General features: G+C 42.0%; 1 protein-coding gene across 1 annotated transcript; it reads right to left on the reverse strand.

The window, feature by feature from the left end:
• Window positions 1–4610: 4610 nt before the first annotated feature.
• Window positions 4611–24544, reverse strand: acox1 (acyl-CoA oxidase 1, palmitoyl). Its single transcript, XM_056409074.1, has 14 exons — window positions 24417–24544; window positions 22793–22952; window positions 19634–19794; window positions 18447–18554; window positions 15005–15124; window positions 14801–14916; window positions 13890–14059; window positions 13444–13606; window positions 13053–13243; window positions 12061–12240; window positions 10814–10919; window positions 10440–10583; window positions 8776–8982; window positions 4611–6995 (listed from the first exon to the last, which is right to left on the reverse strand). Exons 1-14 carry the CDS (start codon window positions 24523–24525, stop codon window positions 6945–6947), a joined length of 1986 nt encoding a protein of 661 aa, XP_056265049.1. The 5' UTR covers window positions 24526–24544; the 3' UTR covers window positions 4611–6944.
• Window positions 24545–24618: the final 74 nt, after the last annotated feature.

Genomic DNA, 24618 nt, shown 5'->3' on the forward strand with positions numbered 1-24618 from the left:
GTTTATGAGAACATATCTTCATAACGGAGATCCAGGGATGGTGCTTCCTCTCAATGACGTCCAACGAGGCAAAGACACAGTAAAATGTAAGTACGTTGTATTATACCTAACAAGAGTGAAAAACTACATTTCCATAAATATGATCTACAAAAACCTTAAGATGTGGCCAGATATATAGTTTTTGACTATTTACCACATATGTATCATCACCGCTATGACTTGTTAGCTGTTGGTAGTGCAATATAGAAACAATTTATTTTTCAAAATGTTAGATTTGTGCCATAATAACGGACAGCACACAAATCAAACTCACTATATTGGCAGCAATTTATGTGGATATGATGGCATTATATTTGAGGATCGGCTGATGTTTCACAACAAAACATTTAGGTTTTCACAACAGCAGACGTTCCCTTTGAGTGGAGCAAGCACCAATCACTGATCAACAAAGGGAGCCTGTTACATTACAGCAATGAAGTGATGCATTATGGGTGGTTTGTAGCTTTTAAGCAAAAAAGGTTTCAATTACTTCAATCTAGGGCTGCAACTAACGATTATTTTGATAATCGATTAATCGGTTGATTATTTTATCGATTAATCAATTAATCGGATAAAAAAACAAAAAAACTTTAATTTTCAACCCTTTATTCAAAACAGGGTCCGTACGGTCATGGAAAACCTGGAAAAGTCATGGAATTTTTAAATGGCTATTAGCAGGCCTAGAAAAGTAATTGAAAAAAATAAAAACCCAAAATATTTGGAAAAGTAATGCAAATTTGTTTTATTCAAATGTTAATTTACACGGTATATATACGGTATGCTTTGGAATTCTCATTGTTATTTTAAATACTACATCTTCTCACTTTGTCACGTATAGACAGAGTTTTCACAAAATGTTTAATCATGGAAATTTGGTTTAAAGTCATGGAAAGGTCCTGAAGATCCACTGGTCACCATGGTGATGAACCCGTCACAAACAGACTCACAGCTTTCCTCTCCTGAGCAGTGGTCCCCATGTGGACCGGCCCCATGAACAATATCAGAGACGCGTTCCGATTTATTATTTTTCTCACCTGGCCCGCTGCCGTTGAGATTGCAGTGAGACGCGGAAAAAATTTGGTGCTCTTCGCAATAAAACATCTTTGATGGGATGTCGAGTCTCGGCCAATCAGCGTTCAGATGTCTTCAGCGTTTGGGAAGTTAGGTTAGCTTGAATGTTAGTCCGCTACATCTGCTGCTGTCACGCTGCACGGTGTAGCGATACTAACAAAGTACCCGTACGTTAAAAACGATGTGATTTAGCATATTTTTAGTATCGATACTAAATTAAAAGAGCGCCCGATCAGAGCTCACGCGCTGCTCCGCTCCGTTAAATGTTGTCTGCACGCGCAGCGCACACAGCGAGTGGCGTCGTGGTTTATCTCCGTTGCCGTTCTACGTGGAAAAATATTTTCCGCTATCCGCCACGGAATAAATAACCACGTTTTCTACGTTATACTCTTGTGGAAATGCCACACACGTCGTGACATGTAGCGCCCTGGGGCCGGTATTTCAAAATGATCCACCAGGATTAATCCTCCTGGATTGGATTAAATCCTGATCAGATCCCAAAAACGGGTATTTCAAAGCAAATCTGATCCTGAAGATTCAGATTTGGATTTGGTAATCCAATCCTGCCTTTTATCCGGATTAAACACTGCTGTTGAGTATTTCAAAACTTTGGTGGGAAATCTGGATCAGTTTGATCCTAAAAATCAGGATTACCCTGATCCCACCTCAGAGGTGTATTTGAGGGAGATTACATGAAAAGGTTGGACCAGCCGAAGTGTAACTGCTCCCAAAGTTCATTGTTAAATTGTTACAGATATAGCTAGACTGCTGTTTGATCAATGTTTATTTTCTTTGCACGGTCCTTTCTTTTTCAGAAACCACAGTGAAAAATTGAAGTAAAAAAAAAATACAACGTATTCGTTGAAAATCAGTCAAATGTATTTATTAACATGCATTCAGCACACACACTTAATGTTCATAGCCAAAGCTTAAACGGGTATTGCATTTGGAGCAGCTCTGTTAACTGGCTGTCTTCTCTTTCCACAAACATCTATAAAGAAAACGCATATTAAGGTTGTATCTCTTTTGTTGACAACTGTTTCCTAAAAATGCAACTTAATTGAGTTTATTTTGTATAGCCCATTATCACAAATTACACATTTGCCTCAGAGGGCTTTACAAACTGCACACATAGACATCCCTGTCCGAGGACCTCACATCGGAGATATGTACAACACATTTTAAAATCTACACCCAATGCATTGCGAGTAAATGCATTAAAATGTGGAGCGCGACATACAGACGCTAGCCTCTTTACTAGCGTGTTAGCTCCTTAACACACAAGTCAATGGAGCAGCGTTAGCTCGCGTTAGCGCGAATTCGGCTTTATTTGACTTCGCCGAGCTATTCTTTCAACTTTGTGCGGATTTACGTAATTTGTTAACTCAATATAATGATTGCCTTTCATCTCGTTTTAGGACGCATCAACACTGACCAATATTATACTTAGATTTAGAGACAACACTAGTGCCAGCTTCTCCTTTTTTCCGTAAAATGTTCGCTCTGTTTCCGGTTTCCTGTCTGATCCAGGGGGCGGGGACGGATTTGGAAATCCTAATCTGCCGGTATCAGGATCACTCTGATCCAATCCCGCAAAGTTTTGAAATACCGGGATGGATCAGGTTGATCCGTGGCTGAGGAAAGGGGGATTTGGTTATCCGGATCATTCTGATCTGGATTACAAGTTTTGAAATACCGGCCCCTGGTGTCTGGGTTCATAACGTCACCCGTAGGCAGGCACGTGCACAGACATTTTGGGGGGCAGGTGCTCAAACACAAAAAAGGGCACCCAATGCCCAAAAAAAAAATTCTGACAAAGTTGAAGCATTAGCAGCAATACACTGATGACGCTGTCCTCGACCTGCATTTCCTCTGGCAGCATCAGACCGCTAGCTTACATTTTCTTTATGAATAAAGATGAATTATTATATAGCAACAATAGTACAAGTGTTCTGATTGGCTAATGGGTCGTCATGCCAGCCACGTATTGCCCTCCTCGCTGGTCTGATACGGATCCGTATTGCCCTCTTACGTCATTTTCAAAATGAACGATATTGATAGACATCAACAGCCAAGAGCAGTGGTCCTCAAACTACGGCCCGGCCCTCTGAACAAGAGGCCTTATGATTTTTTTTTCAGTCTGGCCACGCAAATCCTAGACTAGCCCGTTAAATAGAACGGAATAAGAACTCTCTCTCTCTCTCTCTCTCTCTCTCTCTCTTCTCTCTCCTCTCTCTCCTCTCTCTTCTCTCTTTTCTGTCTCCTCTCTCTCGCTTTTCTCTCTCTTCTCTCTCTCCTCTCTCTATTCTCTAAACATAACTAACGTCAGTAAACAGCTGGACGAGGCTTTGAAATCACGGATTTCGTGAGTTTTTGTTTGTTTATTTTTTTAGGAAACGTCGGACCAGTTGTGACGTCATGTTTTCAGCAGCGCTAATGGGGGGGGGGGGGGGGGGGGGGCTCGTGAGCGTCGCGGAGCATGTCGGGGCGAAATTCTCACAAGAACTCAAATAAATGCCCCGTCGGATATTAAAACACATTTGGGGGGGAGTTTATGACAGAGAGAGTAACTTTTATTCTTAAGTACTGAATGAAAAAAGTGGGCTCCAGCAAAAAGGGCACTTTTATCATCCAGGGCAAAGGGGCTGGTGCTTGAGCACCACTAGCAGGGTTGCCAGGTCTGTGTGACAAAACCAGCCCAATGGCCAATCAAAACCAGCCCAATATCAGAACTCAAAATATGCGCGTGCCAAACCATATACACTGCTTTTAAAGTCCATGTCCATGTGTGTACGTGCTGATCTGGAGTCAGTTTTGTAGGATTTGAGTATAAATACATTATTTCATTTAAAATATGGATTTTTATTTAAAGATATTCATGTAATTTGCATGCAAAATAGGTCTACCCGAACCAGCGGACGAAAAATTCAACCCGCGGCAACACTTCAAAAGTAGCCCAATTCCGCGGGAAAACCGCGGATCTGGCAACACTGACCACTAGGGCTCTATCTGTGCAGGTGCCTGCCCGTAGGCGCACTTAGCTCCGTGAATGTCTCCGACTACGTGAATGACTTCCGCATCCAGCGCCACGTGAGCAGCAGCAGCCAATTAGATTCATCAACAGAGGAGCAGCTCAGCGCTGATTGGCTCTCACAACGCAGCATTCCGTCTCTCCTCTCCGCACTTGTTTCTCCTGCGCCGCTCTGTGCTCAACTCAACTTTGTTTATACTCCGCGACTTGTTGTGCGCCGTAATAATCGCGCGACACAACGAATCGATAATGAAATTCGTTGCCAACTATTTTAATAATCGATTTTTATCGATTCGTTGTTGCAGCCCTACTTCAATCACAGCCAAATCAATGGGTATCTTCTTAAATTGTATTTATTATGTATGTATATATAGTCCTTGGATTTATATATGATACTTTCCTAATGTAGACTTTTGCTAAATGTACTTCATACTGTATACGCTGGTCAAAAGAAAAACATAAATCACACTGATTATTTAGTTTTTTATTAATTTAACTTACAGGTCAAATGTACTAACCATTAGGATCATATTGTTTAAAATCATTAATATTCAATAAACCATGATCACACAAATATTAGCAAAGAACTTAGTTGTTACATATTGACAATCCTACCCTTAATAAAGCAGAAATAAACAAATTAAAAGTCATACAAATGCAGAACTAAAATACTAATCGCTATATACCAACACAGATCTCAATTAGTTAATTAAGAAAAGACAACTTCCTCAGGCACATAATTCTCCCACAAATCATTTTTACAATTCACCGTGAGGCTTTAGATTAATGCTCTCCTTTTCATCATCGTGTCATTACAGTCATAACTCATACATTTCACTGGAGTTGTTCTATACTTTTACTCACCAGCCTGTTGGATTTGGTTGCTCTGTGACACAAATCCACTTCTCAAAGTTTAATTATAAATATTATATATTTCTGCTTACTTAGCAGTCACTCAATTATTTTCGGTAAAAACAAAAAAAACAATCGTTTCTGAAACTGTAATAAATGATTAAAAAAAGAAGAGAAATCCAGTTGCAGATATCTCATCATATATGAACCAGAATAATTCAGTCAGCAGAATTTGAACATTGCAGCTTATTAAAAAAGGATCTATTTAAAGTGTGTGGTTTGAAATGTGTTACCCTTCTTTACAATATACCAACCCCACACAGCAGTGAGGGAGAATACTAATTCCCATATACATATGTGGCCTCATTAAACCCTTAAAATCGGTCATAAATTCACACAACCTGTCACCACAGGTGCCCTTTTACGCATTTTACATATTTCACTTTTATCTGCAGAAAGCTTTCGGTCCACAAACGCATTCAGGAGCATGTGGACGCACGGAATAGTGTCATCATTTATTCTAATGGAAGAACACGCCGCTTGTCAGAGATCTGCCACAGCTCAGAGGGAGGCATTTGGAACACATCATCCCAAAGTGGTTCATTTCATCGCCAGAACGTCATTGTAAATAATTCCACCGTCTCACAATCGTAGTGTCTCGATGGGCCCTATTCTCTCTATTGGGCTTAGCTTCTGTCGAAGTACAGTTAGGTATGTAACACACACGCTGGTATCTGTATAGTGGATCATTAAAGTATGACAATGATATACACGATACAGAACACGGTGTGACGGCTCGTGGGCCTCAGAGTAAAGGAACATCGTTTCACCATTGTGATTGAAATACAGCATTTGTACAATTTTAAATGTTAAGACCATTGTGACTGAATTCAAGTCGACCCCAGCCTCTGTTCTCTACAAAAGGAAGCCTAAAGGGAGAGCGTATTGGATTCTAAAACGCGTACAATTTCAGGGAAGTCTCGACTTAAGGCTTTGAGGAACAGTCTGACACAATGTAGGACTGTGACATTTAAGGCATTTTTTATTCTTTCGCCTCTGGAGAACAGCTGCTGTATAGATAGGTGTTATCGACCGGTTTCCAATGGTTTTGTCGCGCAGTATTCGATGTGGAATACTCTATCTTCACTGGATGTTTCTGTTGGATCTCTGCTATAATTTGTATGGCTGTTTATGCAAGTCAGTCATATTACACCATTATTTACAGGTATCGAGTGTTGCCACAGACTTGTGAGGAAGAAAAGTTGCATCACCTATGTTCATTTCCACCCTAATGCAGCAACTGATAGCGGTTGTGGATAAACTACTGCCTCTTTAATAACAATTGTCACATATAGCAGTGTTTAATCAAAGAAAAAGTTGGTCCTGGTTGTCAGGGAAACAACCAAAACGGTGTTGCTGTTGGTTTGTTCCTCACATAAAGCACTCTGATGTTCTTGTAAAAAGATGGCATTCTGTCTTGGCTGGTTCTCACTGAGAAGCCATCAGGCACGCAGCAGAAATGTAAAATGAAATACTTAGAAACCTTAGAATGGCATTTCTCTGCAGAGAACATGACAATCTAAAAGTGCAAATACTTGATTGTTTTCAGTATTCTTAAAGCTATTTCTTTTGCAAAAAATAATGATTTCACGAGAGATTTTTCAGGGAGAATTTTCATTCCTGTTTTTCTTTCTTATCCCCTCAATAATTACATTGTCTTTACATTTTTTAGGTTGCCCACCATGTTTACAGCCCACTGTGAAGAGATCAATGGAGACAGCTCTGACATGTTGCAGTATGGCAATCAATTGACCACATATAGAGATGAAGGCTTAATTCCTGCAGACTGGTACATACCAGAACTTATATGATGTGTTAATGTAGCTAAAGTTGTGCTTATATATGCAGTGTTGATGGGTCTTAACCAGGAATCAAGGTGTCAGGGGTCAGCTTACAGTTGGGACCGCAGGGGCTTCAGGTACTTGTGGAAGGATTCATGCACCTGGGGAAGGAAGAAGGAATTACATATGTGTTAAAACTGGAATAATGAGCATTTAATCTCTGATGCCAAAATGATTGTTGGCCATATAGTGCCTTAACTCAGTGGTTTTCAAACTTTTTCTGTCACGTCCCACTTTGGAGGAAGAAACCATGTTCATGACTCACCACCAACAAAATGGTCTATGCTGACTTTTTATTGAAATAGCTTTTTGTGACTCCTCCATCTGTGCTTTTTAAATATATAGATTAAAGAAAATTGAAATAACTTTCAAGTGAACCAAATGTGCAATCACTGTTAGAACAATGCAAATAAATTTATATCTGTGCAAAAAAGGCAAACTGGCAAAGAACTAGCTTACTGGGACTACGATTAACCTGTTTTGCACTGGATATGTTTTCAAGATAATAACAATAAGTGCAATAAACTAAACAAGTTCAAATATTTGGCAATAAAGCCTTTTACACTGCATACATTTTCAAAACAATAATGTGCAACCTGGGCAAAAAGAAAATTGTGCAGATAGTTGAGCATGTCAAGTTATATTATGAGCCTGCTCACTACAGATCTTTTAAAAACGGGCTAAATACGGCCACTCTCAATTCATGCTCAATGTTGAGCTTTTGTTTTGAAGGTCAACAGCAGAAAAGCCTTTTGGCAAAACATCAAGAATCAGCGAGTCACGTAACCTGTTAACAGCGTAGCGTAAACATGTACACGGCATTCAACATGTATTTATTAATGACTTTGTTTTATGTCCGTGTGCTTTTAACTTGTGAAGTTCATAATAAAGGTCCTTCTGTATTTCCTCCTGCGCCCCACCTGTAGTACCACTGCGCCCCACTAGAGGGATTCAATTCAATTCAATTCAGTTTATTTGTATAGCCCAATTTCACAAATTACAAATTTGTCTCGGAGTGCTTTACAATCTGTACACATAGACATCCCTGCCCCAAAACCTCACATCGGACCAGGAAAAACTCCCAAATAACCCTTCAGGGGAAAAAGGAAGAAACCTGGAGGAGAGCAACAGAGGAGGATCCCTCTCCTAGGATGGACAGATGCAATAGATGTAATGTGTACAGAAGGACAGATTTAGAGTTAAAATACATTCAATGAATATGACAGAGTGTATGAATAGTTCATAGTAGGCATATTCCACGATGGAGACCTCCACGATCCATCAGGCAGATGGCGGTGGGGAGGAGGAGTGGGCGGAGTCTCAACAGGACAGTGGCGTAGTCATGAGCAGGAATTCCACGACCCAGACGATCCACTTCACAGTTCGAGAACCACTGCCGTAACGCAAAAGTGTACGCTTAGATAGTCAGAGAACGATATTTAAGTCACTTATCTTCCATATTTATAACCGATGGAACTATCGTTATAGAAATAGTCACTATACACTATATCTGATGGAAATAGTCACTACTAGATACATCCATTTGAATGCAACTGTGAATCATGTTTATATTCTGTACCATATGGCATAAATCATCACTGTGCAACACTACTTCACTGCCATATTAGACTGCTTCTCTAACAGATATAACACACATCTGGAGAAACCCAAATAAATGAAAATGTTAACTTATTAAGATTGAGAATTATTTGTCTTCGTTTCAGTCACATGAAATTGTTAATATTAGTTGGTTGCCAACTATCAAAAAGACAGATCTTATACCATATGAGCCTGTATGTGAGCAGACTGCTGTGGGGAAACCCGTGGAGTGACTCCAGGAAGCAGGCGTAGCTCGCTCTGATCCCTGTGAACCTGACTGACCTCTGTGGAGTTTAGCGGTGAACTGCGAGCCCACTCGAACAAGTTCTCATAGACGTTGCCATCATATCGTCCCAGGACCGATTTCAGCTTCTTGTCGTGGAAATCAAAGGCATCGACTAGTGCCACAGCGTTGGTCCTCAGCTGAGACAGCAGCTCCTTAATACGAGCAGAAATCTGCAGCATATGTGGCACATTCAGCATTCCAGCCTGAAATCAAACAGATGGAGAAGTGGATGAAAACGTGCTGCTGGACCTCACTCAGCCTCCCCAACGGTGAGGAAACAGCGGGAGAGACAGTGGGTTGTTCAATAAAGCATGAAGTCGTATATGCCATTTGCAATTTAAAGCTCAGCCGATGAATGCAGTTCTAATTGGCCTTTCTTTACCAGCCGCCCAGGCATACAAACCCGACACAGAAAGACCCCATTTTGTTAGTTTAGAGACAAAGACGGAATTGAGGCTGGTATTTTATATGGAAGGAATTCGACGGTAAAACTGACCAACATCACAGGGAGTATGAAAATAACTGGAGCCACTTAACGAAATAGTCCGTAACACCTCCGATAAGATTGCCAATAAATGTGGACCATGTTGTTTCTGTATGTTTGGAGTGTTCTGACCTGTAAGAAGTCTCCAGAGTTCTGTGTGATGCCATGCAGGGCGTACAGCAGAGCAAGGCTCGACATCACCGAGTGTATCGCTGTGTCACCGATCTCCACGAGCTTGTCAGTAAAGAGCTTCACTACAACATAGTGACAGTGGGCCTGAAGACAAAATAAAATAGGGGAGGGGGGGAGAGAAATGGGCATAAAAAAAGAAATGAGATGGACATGAACAGGACTTGAGTTTAACTTCATAATGCATCAGAATGAATGACACATTGGCTTGGAAGCTCGACATCCATCTCTACAATTACACATAAGTCCAAGCCATGTCTGTGTATCAAAATCTACGTTTTAAACTGTAATGATCAAACACACACACACACACACACATAGACAGACTTGAACTTACATCTGAAGCTCTGACCAGGTCAATAGAACTGTTGTTCCAGGCGTCCTCCGGGCTCTTCCTGTGCTGCAACTCCTGCTCGATGCTCTTGGCTGCCAGATCAACCAGACTACAAAACACACACACACACACAAACATTATCAGTCACACATTCATTAAAAAGATAAAAACACTTTTCACCTTCTCAGTTTTAACAACATGGCGGCACAACATGGATTTTAACAGCAGAGGACCACATGAGGATTGCCACCCTCCACCAGACTGGATTCGTTTGTGCTCGCCACACAGCTGACACTGACTGACATACTAATTTGGATGTGACCAAGGCTGACAGGATGCAGGGTGATCAGAGCCATGTGATCAGAGCCATATCATTATTTATTATTATTTTATACTATCAGTCAGTGACAGTGAAATGGGACATCTGCTCAGGTACTCTTTGGATTCAACATAAAAAACATACACACATAACCTTTTCTAGTTAGTTTAGAGACAAAGACGGAATTGAGGCTGGTATTTTATATGGAAGGAATTCGACGGTAAAACTGAAGTATCACAATAAGTGGGAGCCACTTAAATAGTCCGTAACACCTCCGATAAGATTGCCAATAAATGTGGACCATGTTGTTTCTGTATGTTTGGAGTGTTCTGACCTGTAAGAAGTCTCCAGAGTTCTGTGTGATGCCATGCAGGGCGTACAGCAGAGCAAGGCTCGACATCACCGAGTGTATCGCTGTGTCACCGATCTCCACGAGCTTGTCAGTAAAGAGCTTCACTACAACATAGTGACAGTGGGCCTGAAGACAAAATAGAAATGGGCATAAAAAAAGAAATGAGATGGACATGAACAGGACTTGAGTTTAACTTCATAATGCATCAGAATGAATGACACATTGGCTTGGAAGCTCGACATCCATCTCTACAATTACACATAAGTCCAAGCCATGTCTGTGTATCAAAATCTACGTTTTAAACTGTAATGATCAAACACACACACACACACACACATAGACAGACTTGAACTTACATCTGAAGCTCTGACCAGGTCAATAGAACTGTTGTTCCAGGCGTCCTCCGGGCTCTTCCTGTGCTGCAACTCCTGCTCGATGCTCTTGGCTGCCAGATCAACCAGACTACAAAACACACACACACACACAAACATTATCAGTCACACATTCATTAAAAAGATAAAAACACTTTTCACCTTCTCAGTTTTAACAACATGGCGGCACACTTTGGATTTTAAGGACAGCAGAGGATGGCCACATGTTGCCACCCTCCACCAGACTGGATTCGTTTGTGCTCGCCACACAGCTGACACTGACTGACATACTAATTTGGATGTGACCAAGGCTGACAGGATGCAGGGATGTGATCAGAGCCACATATCATTATTATTATTATTTTATACTATCAGTCAGTGACAGTGAAATGAACAAAGACAGAAATCTGGCCGACAGCGGAGAACATCTGCTCAGGTACTCTTTGGGAAAACAGATTAGACGATAAGCTTCAACACTTCAAAAAAACATACATCTACATTATGCTCATTTAACACATAACCTTTTCTAATATCCAAACATTGAAAGGCACATTTTATTAACTTTACATCATACATTACATGCAAGCAACGGTGAGCAACATTTACAACTAGGATCAGAGCACTCGGTACATTTACAATGGGCTAGAACCTTCGCATATCACAAGATTGGGCATTGAATTATGAACATGTTGGCATTAGTTGCATGCCAATTGGATAAAAATTGACCGTGCTATGGTAAAAAGAAGATTTTGACCTATCCATGACCTTGACCTTTGACCCGATTGATCCCAAAATCTAATCAAATTTTCCCCGGATAATAACCACTCATCTCACCAAATTTCATGCGATTCAAGAGGATGTTGACCTTTTCATGACCTTGACCTTTGACCCGATCGATCCCAAAATCTAATCAAATGCTTCCGGGATAATAACCAATCATCCCACCAAATTTCATGCGATTCGGTTTAAAACTTTTTTTGTTATGCGAATAACACGCATACAAATAAATAAATAAATACACGGCGATCAAAACATAAACTTCCGCATTTTCAATGCGAAGGTAAAGATAATAAATACAAGTAAAAGACAATTAATAGAGTTCTTTAACATGAACTTACACAACAAAGATGTGTTATAGAAATGTGGAAAACAATGTGAAATGATAAAAGGCATTAAATAACTAAAATAGCTCAAGTGACTAGATCATGTTCTCCACTGCGCTCGTCTCTTACACGGCAGCTCGCTGTTTGTAGACCTCCACCAGGCTCGCCAGGTCATTTATGTCGACCACGGTTGGCCTGGCAGCGACGGGCTGTAGCTGGACCCTCTGATGCTTCGGTTCATTCAGATATGACACAATGCCGCTCAGCTGCTTCCCTGCTTTAGCCTGGCGGTAGCACTTCATCAGGTATCTGCATTGACAAACAAAGAGGCACACAGGTGAGTGTTGAACAACTAAAACATGGCTACACCAGCTGGCTGGCGAACTATTTTGTGTTCACAGTCACGGAACTCAGACGTACCCAATTGCAGTAATTCTTGTGGTACTGTTAAAAACTTAATTCATTTATTTTTGTCCGATTGTGTATCGTTTTACTAACAACAAATCCGAGTGTGTTGTCAAGTATTTACCTCCTCATTCGTACCAATTAAACAACACCTTTAGCCTTTGTGTGTGTACTTCATGTTCAGTTATGAGCTCATTGTGTAATTTAACATTTCAGTAACTGTTGGTACAACTTTGTCAGGGAAACATCACAGAACAGCATGTTCAAACTGCCAATTATTGTGATGGTAGCAAATGACCATAACAGCTATCACTTAGGGATATAAAAGGTCACCTGTGTTTGTTTTTGCTGTGGGATTTCGTGAAGGTGTGTCCCCTGCTTTGTGTATGTTTATGCCTGTGTGTGTCTGTATTTGTCTCTGTGAGGAAAAAGCTGATGGGTTAAAAAAGATTAATGTGTGTATACTTCAGTGAGAGCACTGCTGTTGAGTACCTGTATGAAAATCAGTTCTCTTATTACGCAGATGTTACTATAAGTTTGAATGTTACAGCCTAAAGTAGACACAAAGTAAACAGATTACCTCCCTGCTACCGTGTGAGCACTATAGCAACACAGACACCAAACACAAAGGGTGTGTTTGAGTCAGAGTTGGGTGGAGAACTTGGTTCTGGTAATGCGTCACGCTTGTTGTCGTACGACTCTGTGTGACGAGTTACCTCGCCGTCTGCAGCATCATGACTGTGTTCTCTCCCTCGTAGGTGCACGTCGGGGTGAACTCGACGTAAATGTCCGGCAAGCCGCTGCTGCGGGAGTAGCCGTGGCCGCCACATGACATGCGGCACACCTCGATGGCAGAGTTGGTTGCCCATGTGGTGAAGGCCTTCAGACCCGCGGACAGGGCGTGGAGCTAGAGATTTGAGGACAGAGAGGGTGAAAAGAGCTTCACGGTGGCCCAAACACTAGTTGACAATCAGATACACATTTAAAATAGAAATCTAATGTTTGTAGTAGAATTGTCCATGGTCTATAGCCCAGTCAGTCAATATGCATCATCCTCTGTCCTCATCAAACCTAGATCAGTCTTTCATGTGCACCTCCAGTCAGTACCTCGGGCAGCTGACTGAAGTCCCCCTGGTTGATGTCTCCACTGATGCGGTTGTAGGTCTGTCTCATATACTGGCCAACAAAAGAGAAGGCATAGGCCATCGCCAGCAAAGGGAACAGCTTGTACTGCTGAGTCTGGTAATCGAGGATCTGAGGCTCAGGCTCTCTGTGGGACACAAACACACAGGTTGGACTTGCCTTAGATACATGAGGATGTGGGAAGAGATTGAATTATGGAAAACCTGTGCTGCTTCCATCTCTTGTTGGAATGATGTCAACATTTCTGAACCTCTGACCCTGACCAGCGAGACCACTGTGAATTTCCAGTGCTATAAAGTCAAATCAAAATTTTGAGCAAGACCTGAAGCATGTGTTTGCTTGCTACTTCTGTGAGTAATGCAATGTTTGTGCAGATGTTTGTTGAGGTGCACTAATATGAGTTGACTGACCCCGGCCGGATTTCAGACTGGTGTCGAACAGAACTGTAGCGGATGGCGATGGTGCAGGATTTGGAGAGGGCCCTGGCTGACTCGCCTACAATCATGGAGCGGATGAACACCATGGTGCCGTAGGTCAGCTTGGCACTTGGGGGCTTCAGATAGGTTCCGTCTGGCTCCACCTAGTGGAGAGACAGTCATTCTAACTGCAGATGCAAACGTCCCACTATAAATGCAACACGGGGCATAAACTCAGTTTATTATTTCAGCAGTTTACAAGGCACAACCAGATAACGATAATGCAGTCGAATACACTAGTACTGGAATAAATGCTACCTTAGGTGAAGGTGGTAATGTTTTTGTTGGGGTCTGTTTAATAGATGTTTTCTTAATTATGGTGAACGTTTGCGAAGCTGTTGAACTGTATTTATTAAAGGGTTTTTCTATTTGATAATGGTTCTTCTGTATCTTCCAGCCGTATGAAGCTAAATCAAGCGCTCCTTAGTTCCAGGACAGCAAACTTACAAGTGCAAAAATGGGACTGGAGCAAAAGTATTATTTTGCAGTCTTAAAGTGTGCAAAGTACAACTGCAAACACTACTTTGTCTTCATTAGAGTCAAGTTATTTTGTTTCGGCCAGCCCGTTTATCTCAATAAGTATAGGCTAAATAAAATAAACATCTCTCTGTATAATTCACTACAGCCACACAATGACATCCTCTAAACTGATGACAAAGTTGAGAATCAACACATCTCTAAAAAGGTTTAAACTAAATCCGAATCGCCTTTGAGTGAAGCAATGGGTGTTATTACGCTGTCAGCAATTGTTCCAAAGAAGAAGACCAAATCTCAGAAACAGGAATTATCTCATCAACTTAAACCTGCTCCCAGGGAAACTACCAACTCCAATGATGTCCCGTCACCTTGGCGTATTTCATCAGCATGTTATCCCGTGGGATGCGCACATTCTCTAGTTTCAGGTAGCCGTTGTCAACTTCATTAAAGCCAAACTTGGGGCCGATATCTCCAACCACAATACCTAAGAGAGACGGAGAAACAAAAAGGTAAATAAGGAGGGACTTTACCACAAACACAGACTCCAGAGACATATTGCAGATGATGGTTACCTGGCAGGGGAATGTGTGTGTCCATGTCGCGGATGGGTACGATGAAAGCATGCAGGCCGCGCAAATGTCCCTGAGTATGAAGCTGGGCTATCACTATGGCATGGTTGGAGGTCTTTCCAACTAGAAAGAGAGGGAGTGAGAGGGTTCAATTGTGTTTGTTCTGAATGTCAATGAGGTTTCCTCAGCCTGTAAGAAACATACAAAAAAGGATTTCAACATCGACATTAAAAAAAAAGTTTTTAAAAAACATATTCCTTCAAAGTCAGTTTTATTTGTCAATTTTCCATATGTGCAAACATACAGAAGATCGAAATTGCGTTTCTCTTCTCCATAATAAAAATTGTGCAACATAGAGGTGCAAAAAAAAAAAAAAAACATGTGAACATATACAACATAGTGTGCAGACAACATAAAAAAGTGCAAAAAGAAAAAATATGTAACATACTAGACAATAAAATTGTGCTAGCATTCAGAGACATGAGTCTGAAAAGAGGAGGGGAGGGAGGGATGGGAGAGAGTTCAGCGACAGCGCAGTGATGGATGCTGGTGGTGGACAAGGTGGGTGGTGTGAGCCGGAGGTTCGCATCTCCTCCAGAGGGCAGAGACCTGAGACCGTGGTGTGGTGTGGTCAGTCTCACAATCGAGGTTCGCTGCTTGGTGAGGCGGTGTATGTCATGTCCTGCAGGGGGGAGAGGGGGGGAACCGCACACCTTCTTCTCTTCACCAGCTGCGCTGCAGATGGTTCCTGCTGTTCCTGCTGTGGTCTGTGCCACAGTGTGACAGTTGGATGCAGGATGCTCTCGATGGCTCTCGATGGTGCAAGCAGCGGTGGGGATACTTTCCTACAGTTTCCCTCAGTTTCCTCAGTTTCCGAGCCTGTGCTTTATTTGCCCCAGGCTGTTCTGAGGGGTCCTCACGGTTGGTCCAATTTGGTGCTGCACCTCTTGCAATGCTGACCGTGCTTTTTGGGTTGTGGGTCATGGGTGTTGTCCGGGTGTGGGTAACTCAGGAGAGTCTGTGCTGCTTGCAGGAGGTTGTTGGCTGTGTCTGGCTGGGTCAGAGGGTTGAGGTTTGAAGGTGTACCTGCTCAGGTCATTGGTGGTCAGAGAGAGATCGATCAATGCCTTGGTCTGGAGAATCTGACTTGTGATGAGACCTATCAATGTGGGCATGGTGCTGCAGCTACAGACTGTGAAGAAGGTGGCTGAGTAGCACACAGCCTGAGGCCCTGTGCTGGAGGTATTGTGCTGAGTGTTGCACTGCTTGTGGGGCGCTGCTCCAAGTGTTGTGTTGCCCACACAGCGAGTGTTGAGCCAGGCAGCAGCAGTGTAGCCAGTCAATTGAGCCCCAGTTGGTCAAGTTTGGTTGAGCTATTGATTGTTTGATTATGGTTGATTGTCTTTTGTGAGTCTTTTGTTGAGGAGCATTTGGGTCCATGGAAGTCTTTTGGAAGGTGGGGATGAGCTTGGTCCAGTCAATTGCAGGTGGGTGGTCCGTGGAGGTATGATGCAAACTGGAAAGGGGAAGGGGTGAGGGGCAGGGATGACTGATGAAATATGGTCAGTCGCTCAAAGGGTTGGACGATTTTCGGCAGACTAGTCGATTTGGGTGACACAGGGACTGGGGTGGTTTGAAGGCTGGATGATGGCACATGATGCTGGAGGTGTGTAAAACAGCTCGTGAAAGACAACAGCTTGAACAATCCTTGAAGCAAAGTCATAAAGTGTTCGTCCTTCAGCTATAGTTGTGGGATGTTGATGGGCCTGTTCACTCTGATGTGTCTGGACCTGCCCTGTGCATGGGTTGCGGAGAGCAGTAGAGGTCTCTTGCTGGGCTGAACTGGACAGGAGTTGTTCATGGGGAGGGCGGGTCTTGTGTTTGTTGCTTTGTTCAGAGTTTGTTTAGACGAAAAGCTGGTGAGGTTGTTTGTGACTGTCTTGTTCTGTGTGCTGTTGAGGTTGGTCTGTGTTATCTTTTTGTCTGTGACTCATTATCTTTTGCGGATTATCTCTGCAGTGTCTCTGTGGTCTTTTTTTTTTGCTTTTATGTTGCTTGCTGACTGCCGGCTTCTAGGGTGTCCCAGTTTGTTGAGTCGCTTATTTTCTAGCCGTTAGTTAGCCAGCTCTGATGTCTCTTTCTAGCCTCACATACTTCCCTTCTAGTTGGTGGTGCTGGATGGGTGTCTCATCCCATTGTCTGTGTTGGCATGGCTGTGGCATCTGTACAAAGTGTGCTCCCCAGTGTCTGTGTAGTCAATGTGTGTGTGTGTTTGTGTCTGTACAGTCCCTGTCCTCATGCTCTGTCAGTCTCTTGGTAGCGCCCTTCTGTTCTGTATGTGGAGGCTCAGTGGCTTGTCTGAAGAGTCCTGAGGCTCTGGAGGTGGGTGGGCTCCTGGGTCTGTGGGGGGTGCATGAGTGCAGGATGATTGTGTCCTCTTGTAGGAGGGGAGGGGGGAGGGGTGTGGTGTTGTCCTTTGGTAGGAATGCATGCAGATCCAAAATCTTGTAGTTCTTGTAGGGAAATCAACATGTTGTTGTAGTTTTGGGAAGGACAGTCTTATGAGTGCATGTTTGGTATTGATCAGCTGGTGCAGGGGCCGTGTGTTTCGCGGTTAGTTGTTGATTGATAGACTGATACAGTTCAAAGTGCACCAGTCACTATGCTGAACAGTTGTGGTAGGATGTAAACAGCGACTAGCCAGCGAACACCCGGATGTAACTCACATCCCAAAGCGCTACGGGACCAGTCCCGATCATAAACTCCGCACAGTGGTGACACCATTTCATGCCCCATGATCGTGCCCGTCGCTAGCGTCGGGATTCGCCAGCCACCCACACATCTCCTCGGAGTCTCCATCAGCGAGGCGGTCGCCCTCTGGTCCAGCCTGCAGCCAGTCCTCAGCGGCAGCAGTCTCTGTTGTCGGTCGGCTCAGCCAAACAATGGTAAGAGCACAGTTCTCTTGCGTCGCTCTGCCCTACTCTGCAGATCTCAGTGCGGTAATTTTGGCATTTAGCTGGAGGGATCATGTGCGATATGATAATGGATGAGGGATGCTGGGCGAAGCCGGCGCCCTCCTCCTTTCTGGGGATACCTCTCAGTCCGTGTCTTCCGGTCCGCTATCCAAGCTTCTGACGCCTTTTTTCTGGGGGCGGAGTGCCAGGAAGTGGTCGTAGGCTTGGGTGTGGTTGCGAGAAGTAATCGTGATCGGCGCGATTCGCAAAAGGGACAGAGGTTGGGAGTAGTAGAGCGATTTGGTGGTGACGAACTTGGTCCTGGCGGGGATCTATGGTAATTTGGGTTGGTCAGGCAGACGAGCGAGCGACGAACTTTTTTTCGAACTTTTTGCACAAACATTTAGAAACAAACACCAAACAAGAAATGGCCAGGCTGCAAAAAAACTCTTGGTCCAGTCCTGCAGATGTGACAGTGGGAGTGTACTTACGTCCTCCAGGCCACCATTTGATGGAGCTGATTGTGGGACTGTTCATGACAAACTCCTGCGTGGCTGGATCATATGTGGCTGTGGTCTCCAGCCCCCTGAGGTGTGTGCCTAGAGAGACATCATGTCAAACACACACACACACACAGTTGAAAAGACCAAATTAACTGATGCGACATTAACGGACTGAAGATTAATCAGAGTCATATAATACTCAATCATCAAATCAAGCAGGAATAAAAGATAACTCAAATTATCAAAACATATCAAATAGGATGATGGATAAAAGACATTTTAGCCCTTGACAATTTGAAATATGCATGTATTGGTATCCAACACGTAAAAAAATAAAATAAATACAATGGATGAACCCAACATAAAGGAGCAAAGCAGTGCATGTTGTAGATGTTTGACAGATCTAAACACAAACACAACAATCATATTTTAAGATAACTCAACTGATGCGTATCTATGTCACTCTATATAATTTATGTCCTCGGAGTTTGAATCTAAAAGAAACAAACCAGGTCTGGCTGGTCTAATCAAACTGGAATGTGTGTTGCTAGACTGGTCTGCAAATAAAGCCAGATGCTAAAACAAACACATACAAACTATCGAAGATTGTTAGTAAAAGAAACTTAATCTGTGTTAAGGGTGTTAAGAATGGAAAGAGGTAGTTTGTCAGGAACCATAACATTTAGTGACATACTCTTGGGGTTAGGCATGCACGTCAAAGGAAAATCAAATTTTGTACAAACTTGTCCAGTGGGTCAACTGACACAAGCAGTCAGACGGGTTTAAATATGTTTATTCATATAAAATATTCAGTCCTCCCTTCTGACCATTCGTGTAGCTTTAACTTCTCAACTGGATTTATTTTTATTAAACACAAAAAGGATTAAAAAAATGATGGAGAAGATGTTAAAACACTTTGAGTCAAGCAAAACAATAAACCTTCTCAGATAATTAGTTGTGGAAGTTTTAGTATGACACAAACTGGTATAAAAGTCAACATTAGTTCAAAACTAAAGCATAAAAACTACCACAATCCTTAAATTGTAGCACCGACATGTTAACAATGTCCTAAACAAATGATTGGGTCTATTGCCAGTCATAAAGTAACCAACTAATCCCGGGCTGCTGACCGGACTAAACAGGCCTGATATTTTGGACTTCTCTGTTCATGTTACCGTGGCCCATCTCAGTCTGAGCGTAGGTGCCGATGATCTCTAGGTTCCAGGCGGGCATGAAGAAACGGTCCATCTGCTCTGGGGTGGCCTGGTTGAGCAGTGTGGGCAGGAACATCCCCAGATGGAGATCCAAGGGCTCTGGCCTGTCTGGGTGAACGCAGCTAAGGCCACGCAGGACGGGGGCAAACGGAGAAGAGGAGCAGGTAATGTGGAGAGGGCAAGGAGGGAGATGCTTAGGAAAATTTTGAGGGATGCAATATGGAAAGTTTGAACCATATAAGTGCAGATGAACAGAGGGGTGGATGTTGAATTAAGTTTTAGAAAAAAAAACACAAGAGGGATTTTGGGTAAGGATTGAAATGGCCCAGATGACGAAGAAGCGATGGAAGAGATAAAGGCAGAGGGTGTGTGGCAGAAGCAATGAAGGCAGTAGTGACAAATTAAAATAACTTTTGAGCATATGATGCATATTGATTTGATCGTGTGGTCACAACTTGGCCTTAAATTTGTTTTTAGAAGCTGCACCAAAAAAAAGTGTTTCACTTTAGTCTCAGCCACATCTCAGTTTCGGCTCTTTCAGGTTTCTAACCATAAAATGATCTAATCCAAGCATAAGGGTTCATTATAAACACACTCCTGAATGAGCTGCCTCTTCTATTTCTTCAGACCAAGTGGTCACATGTAAACTTCCTGTTCCTCGCTACCTGGATGTTCAACTAGTCTGGCATCGTGCAGTTTGAAAGACAGCCCACACGGTTAGAGAACATGAGATGGATAACATAATTACGTCTTGGCAGATAACAATTGGGATATATTTTGATAACAACGTTTCAACCTAAACTGACAAATATTTGGTGGCTCTCAAATATAAGATCCTTCATATCATTCCTTGGTCTTACAGTGAAAAGAAGATTTGGAAATGTTTAAGGATACTGATAGTCATTTCTTTTGACTGTTTTCTTAACAAATTCATAAAGAAAACAATCAGGAGATGAATTAAATAATTGTTAATTGGAGCTCGAGGAAAGGGGCCACGGGACTCTTGGATTTGGCCAAAAGTTGCTCCAATCTGCCAAAACACTAAACTAAACTAAATATCCAATAAAAATGACATCATTGGGTCTAAACTTTCAGTGTGGGTTTCAGCCGATGACCCACGATTTCATCATAACATCTATTAAACTTTGTTACAGAAAGGTAATAAAACAACAGCTGACACCAATTACATTCTCTACGATAACAAAGTAACATTGAGAAGCTAGAACTCAGCCTCATTAAGGGATCCTAGACCACACATTCCACCTGATTTTGATGCAAGAAAAAATAAAACAACAATATCAGTTTCCAGTCTACACTACCTATTAATTCACACACCAGAACTTCTCCACCACTCCAGAGGTCAACAGCCAAACAAAAGACATAACTAAGAATAAACGACGGACTAAAATCAATTGGAAAATGAATTAATTACTTGCAAAAGAAAATAATCAAGACACAGGAATCAAAATACACATGAGTGTCACCATTAGTGCATTATCAGAACATAAAGATGGGTGAGTTGTGAGTAGGAAAGCAGTGGTACCACCGAATGTAGATGGGAATACGTTTTGGAAAGGACCAGAAACTAATAGATCTTCTTTTAGGATCAGACTAACCCTAAAGGTGTGAGGGACAACCACTTGAGGAGCATTGTTAGGAAGGCAGCTACAGCACACCTACTTAAGTTGCAACAATTAGCCAAGTCATATTCTCCGTGTGTCTAACACACGTAGCAAATAAATGTTCCTGATTCTGATAGTTAGAACATAATGAAGCGTATGGACACAATTGTCAGGACACTCATGCAACTACTTTTGAATTTCTTACATGATTTGGATCTGTCAAACACGTACAATAAATCACCAGAACTGCTCCGGGGACTCAACATTTTCCCAAACCTGTTCCAACAGGCCTCTTTTTTACTGTCACAAATATCATGTTGGCTCAGAGAAAAACCCAAATGCCAATTTGTGCCATTTTATAAACGTCACGATGAAGTCTTGTCTGAGGGCCTTCAAAAACAAGTTCATAATTTAAGTGCTAAGTCCCGGACTGACCATGACCCATTTCAGTTTGGGCGTACGTGCCCACGGCCTGGAAGGACTCTGCCAGAGGTAACCATTTCCTGGACTGCTCAGGGTCACACTGGCTGTACAGGGTCGGGAGGAACATGACAAAGTGTAGCCCCATGGCATCATTTTGGTGGCCCTTAACCATACTGGGTGAAGGGAAGATATAAGATACAAAACTTAGGTTCAGATTTACCATTTCTCGAACATTTATGTATTTGCTAACTCACTTATGCCTTGAAAGAACTTTGCACCTCAGGGCGGCGATCAAGTTTATCTCACACATACAACTTAGTAAAATGTCTGGTCTCTCTGTCGTTTTGCAGATAGAATACAAGTCTCCAGGTGAGGTACTTCATCACTGGGACTGGATAAAGCATATTTGTCTTATTTACAATATCTTTCGGAGCTTCTTTCTAGAGAAATATCATTCTACAACGTACTGACAACAAGTATTATTGTGATCCCCAAATATCCTTTCATGCAGCCACAATGAAAAATATGATTTTGAAAAACATGTACATCATATAGACAGAAAGCTTGGAGGGAAAACCCTTCTAACAAAAATAAATAAATAACGATTATCTGTTACACTGCGTTCCGTTGTGCAGCAAGTGCCAGCTGGGACCTTGCTCACTGTGCCCTTTGACAGTCTTAATCTTATTTTGAACTTTGATCCAACTGCCTTCATTGGCCTTGACACACACACATTGTTGATCAAGCTTCAATAAACATGACACATTTTGCCCAGGGAATGTCTGACCACCCTGCTGTTTAGTAGTTTGATCGTTATATGACAGATATGGAACTCGTGGCAAAAACATGTTGAAATGATCCACCCCTTTTAATGGTTGTTCTCGTGTTGTGGCATCATGACAACCTTTAGTATGTTGGAAATGCCATTTTGTATGTCAGTCAAACCGTATTGCAAACAAATATTTTTATGATAGAGCACATTATGATGGCTATCATCAACCCATCTGGATCTACAGTATCTATGTACGCCGGTTAGATGTTGTCCGCACATCACGTCGACTCGTTTACCACATACTTCTTGTAGCAGTAGATCTCGTCTGGGTCTGCAATGCCATACTCTCGGAGCTTAAGGATCATTTGGGCACTTTTTTTAACAGCCTGGTCGTAGCGCTCACTGCGGGATAGGAAGTTTGGATCCTCCTCCTTAAAGTCCGGGTCACTGAGAACCATCGACTCTACAGGGAATGGTGGAAATAAAATCAGAAATCCATCGTTTAGTGAAACAGATTCTCTAGTTTACACTACATATATTCAAGTTTAACTGGACATTTCTAAAAGTCTATTAGATGTGTAACAATGTGGGGAAATGTGTCAAGATTTAAAATGTGTATTAAATGGGATAACAAGTAAATACAACAGGTTGTAATACAGATTGGCCATCACTTTATATTCCCAGTGATTTATAGTTCAGCTGTCAGACTGACAGCGATCACAATCGTTTGGCTATACTAGGTGAGAGCAGCTTTAAATCTGAACAGCAATAAACAAACCTTTTGACATTTTCTAAACGGTTATGTATATTGTCATTATTTTTATCTGAAGCCGATTGGGTCTCCTTGTTCCCTTTTCTATTTAAGCTTAAACTTGCCCAGACTCCTGTGAGCTTGATGGAATGAATGTTCCCAAGTGCAAAATAACTGTCATTCATTCTTAAAAAGCTGCGTCAATATGGAGGGGATGGATCCTGAAAAGTCCACATTACATAATATTTTACCATACGGGAAGCCATTTTTTTTGGCAGAATTACAACCAGTTTATATGGGTCTTCTTGCTCTTTTAAAATGATAAACTAATATGTTTGGGAAAAGTTAAAAGACATCTTAAGATCTCATCTTGGACTCTCGGGCACTGTGATTTGTTTTTGACATTTCACAAACAAAACAATTTAACCATTAAGGAAATAATTGAATGAATATTTAAATTATCATTAATTGAGGCTCTTGTAGGTTTCATTCTAAATCTCTACATCTTTATTTGGCAGAAATGAAAAGTGAGATATAAAATAAAGCTTTTTAGAACACATTTTAAAATGTGCATACACACTTCGGTACACATTCAAAAATCTCTGTTTTTAATAGATATAGCTCGATGAAAATTAAAAAAATATGGTGCTGATTTTTTTCATGAACTGGCATTCGTCAAAAATGAATAAAACTTATTTTTCTTAGTCACCTTAAAAGTCATGATTTACCTCAAGAGACAATGGATACAGTAGATTGGTCTCTAAAGAGTGAAGGTCAGTTACATAATTGGACATTAAACTAAATGTCTCAATTAACGTCACTTTCCGTGTACGCCATATTTATCTTTGGGATACACCACATAAATAACTCTGGGACATAGACATAACTAACTTTAGATATATCCCGTAAATGATATTAGGGTGATAGTTTTCTAAATAACGTAACGTTAGTTCAAGTTTGGGTCAGTCCAGGACTAGAAGAGCGCCACCTAGCGGCTGGAGATAGCTAAGCTGTTAGCCAACAACCAAGGAATGCGTTTGCTAGCAGCTAGCTTCCTATTCCTCCATTATTATTGTTGCTTCTATCATGACTGTCCTCCTCACAGGTGTTGGTGTCGGTGGTAACGAGCACAATAACTGCTCGCACTATCGGGCAAAGTAGGCGCCGCAAACTCACCAATTTCTCGCCGTCTTCTGGTCTTTTCAGGCCCCCCGTCCAAAATGTAGGTCAGTTTCTCGACGTCAAAAGTGGCGTTTTGCCGCTCTCTCATAATGTCCGGATTCATGGTTCTGTATTTGACGGGAAACGACGTCTATGCTGCACTGGGGAAAGTATAATGTCAGACGTGTTGTCTAACTCCTTGCGACCTCAACCTGAC

Source organism: Pseudoliparis swirei, chromosome 24 (assembly GCF_029220125.1).
Source record: "Pseudoliparis swirei isolate HS2019 ecotype Mariana Trench chromosome 24, NWPU_hadal_v1, whole genome shotgun sequence".
In the NCBI taxonomy this organism is placed as follows: Eukaryota; Metazoa; Chordata; class Actinopteri; order Perciformes; family Liparidae; genus Pseudoliparis; species Pseudoliparis swirei.

What these genes read in the sequence shown, in the direction of transcription:
- acox1 (XM_056409074.1), bottom strand. Translation starts at nt 24,525, where the DNA reads ATGAATCCGGACATTATGAGAGAGCGGCAAAACGCCACTTTTGACGTC. An exon ending in GAGATCTACTGCTACAAGAA is followed by an intron (nt 19,795 to 22,792) that starts GTATGTGGTAAA and finishes GCGTGGCCTTAG; the next exon opens with CTGCGTTCACCCAGACAGGC. An exon ending in ACTCTGGAGACTTCTTACAG is followed by an intron (nt 8,983 to 10,439) that starts GTCAGAACACTC and finishes GTTTGATTTCAG; the next exon opens with GCTGGAATGCTGAATGTGCC.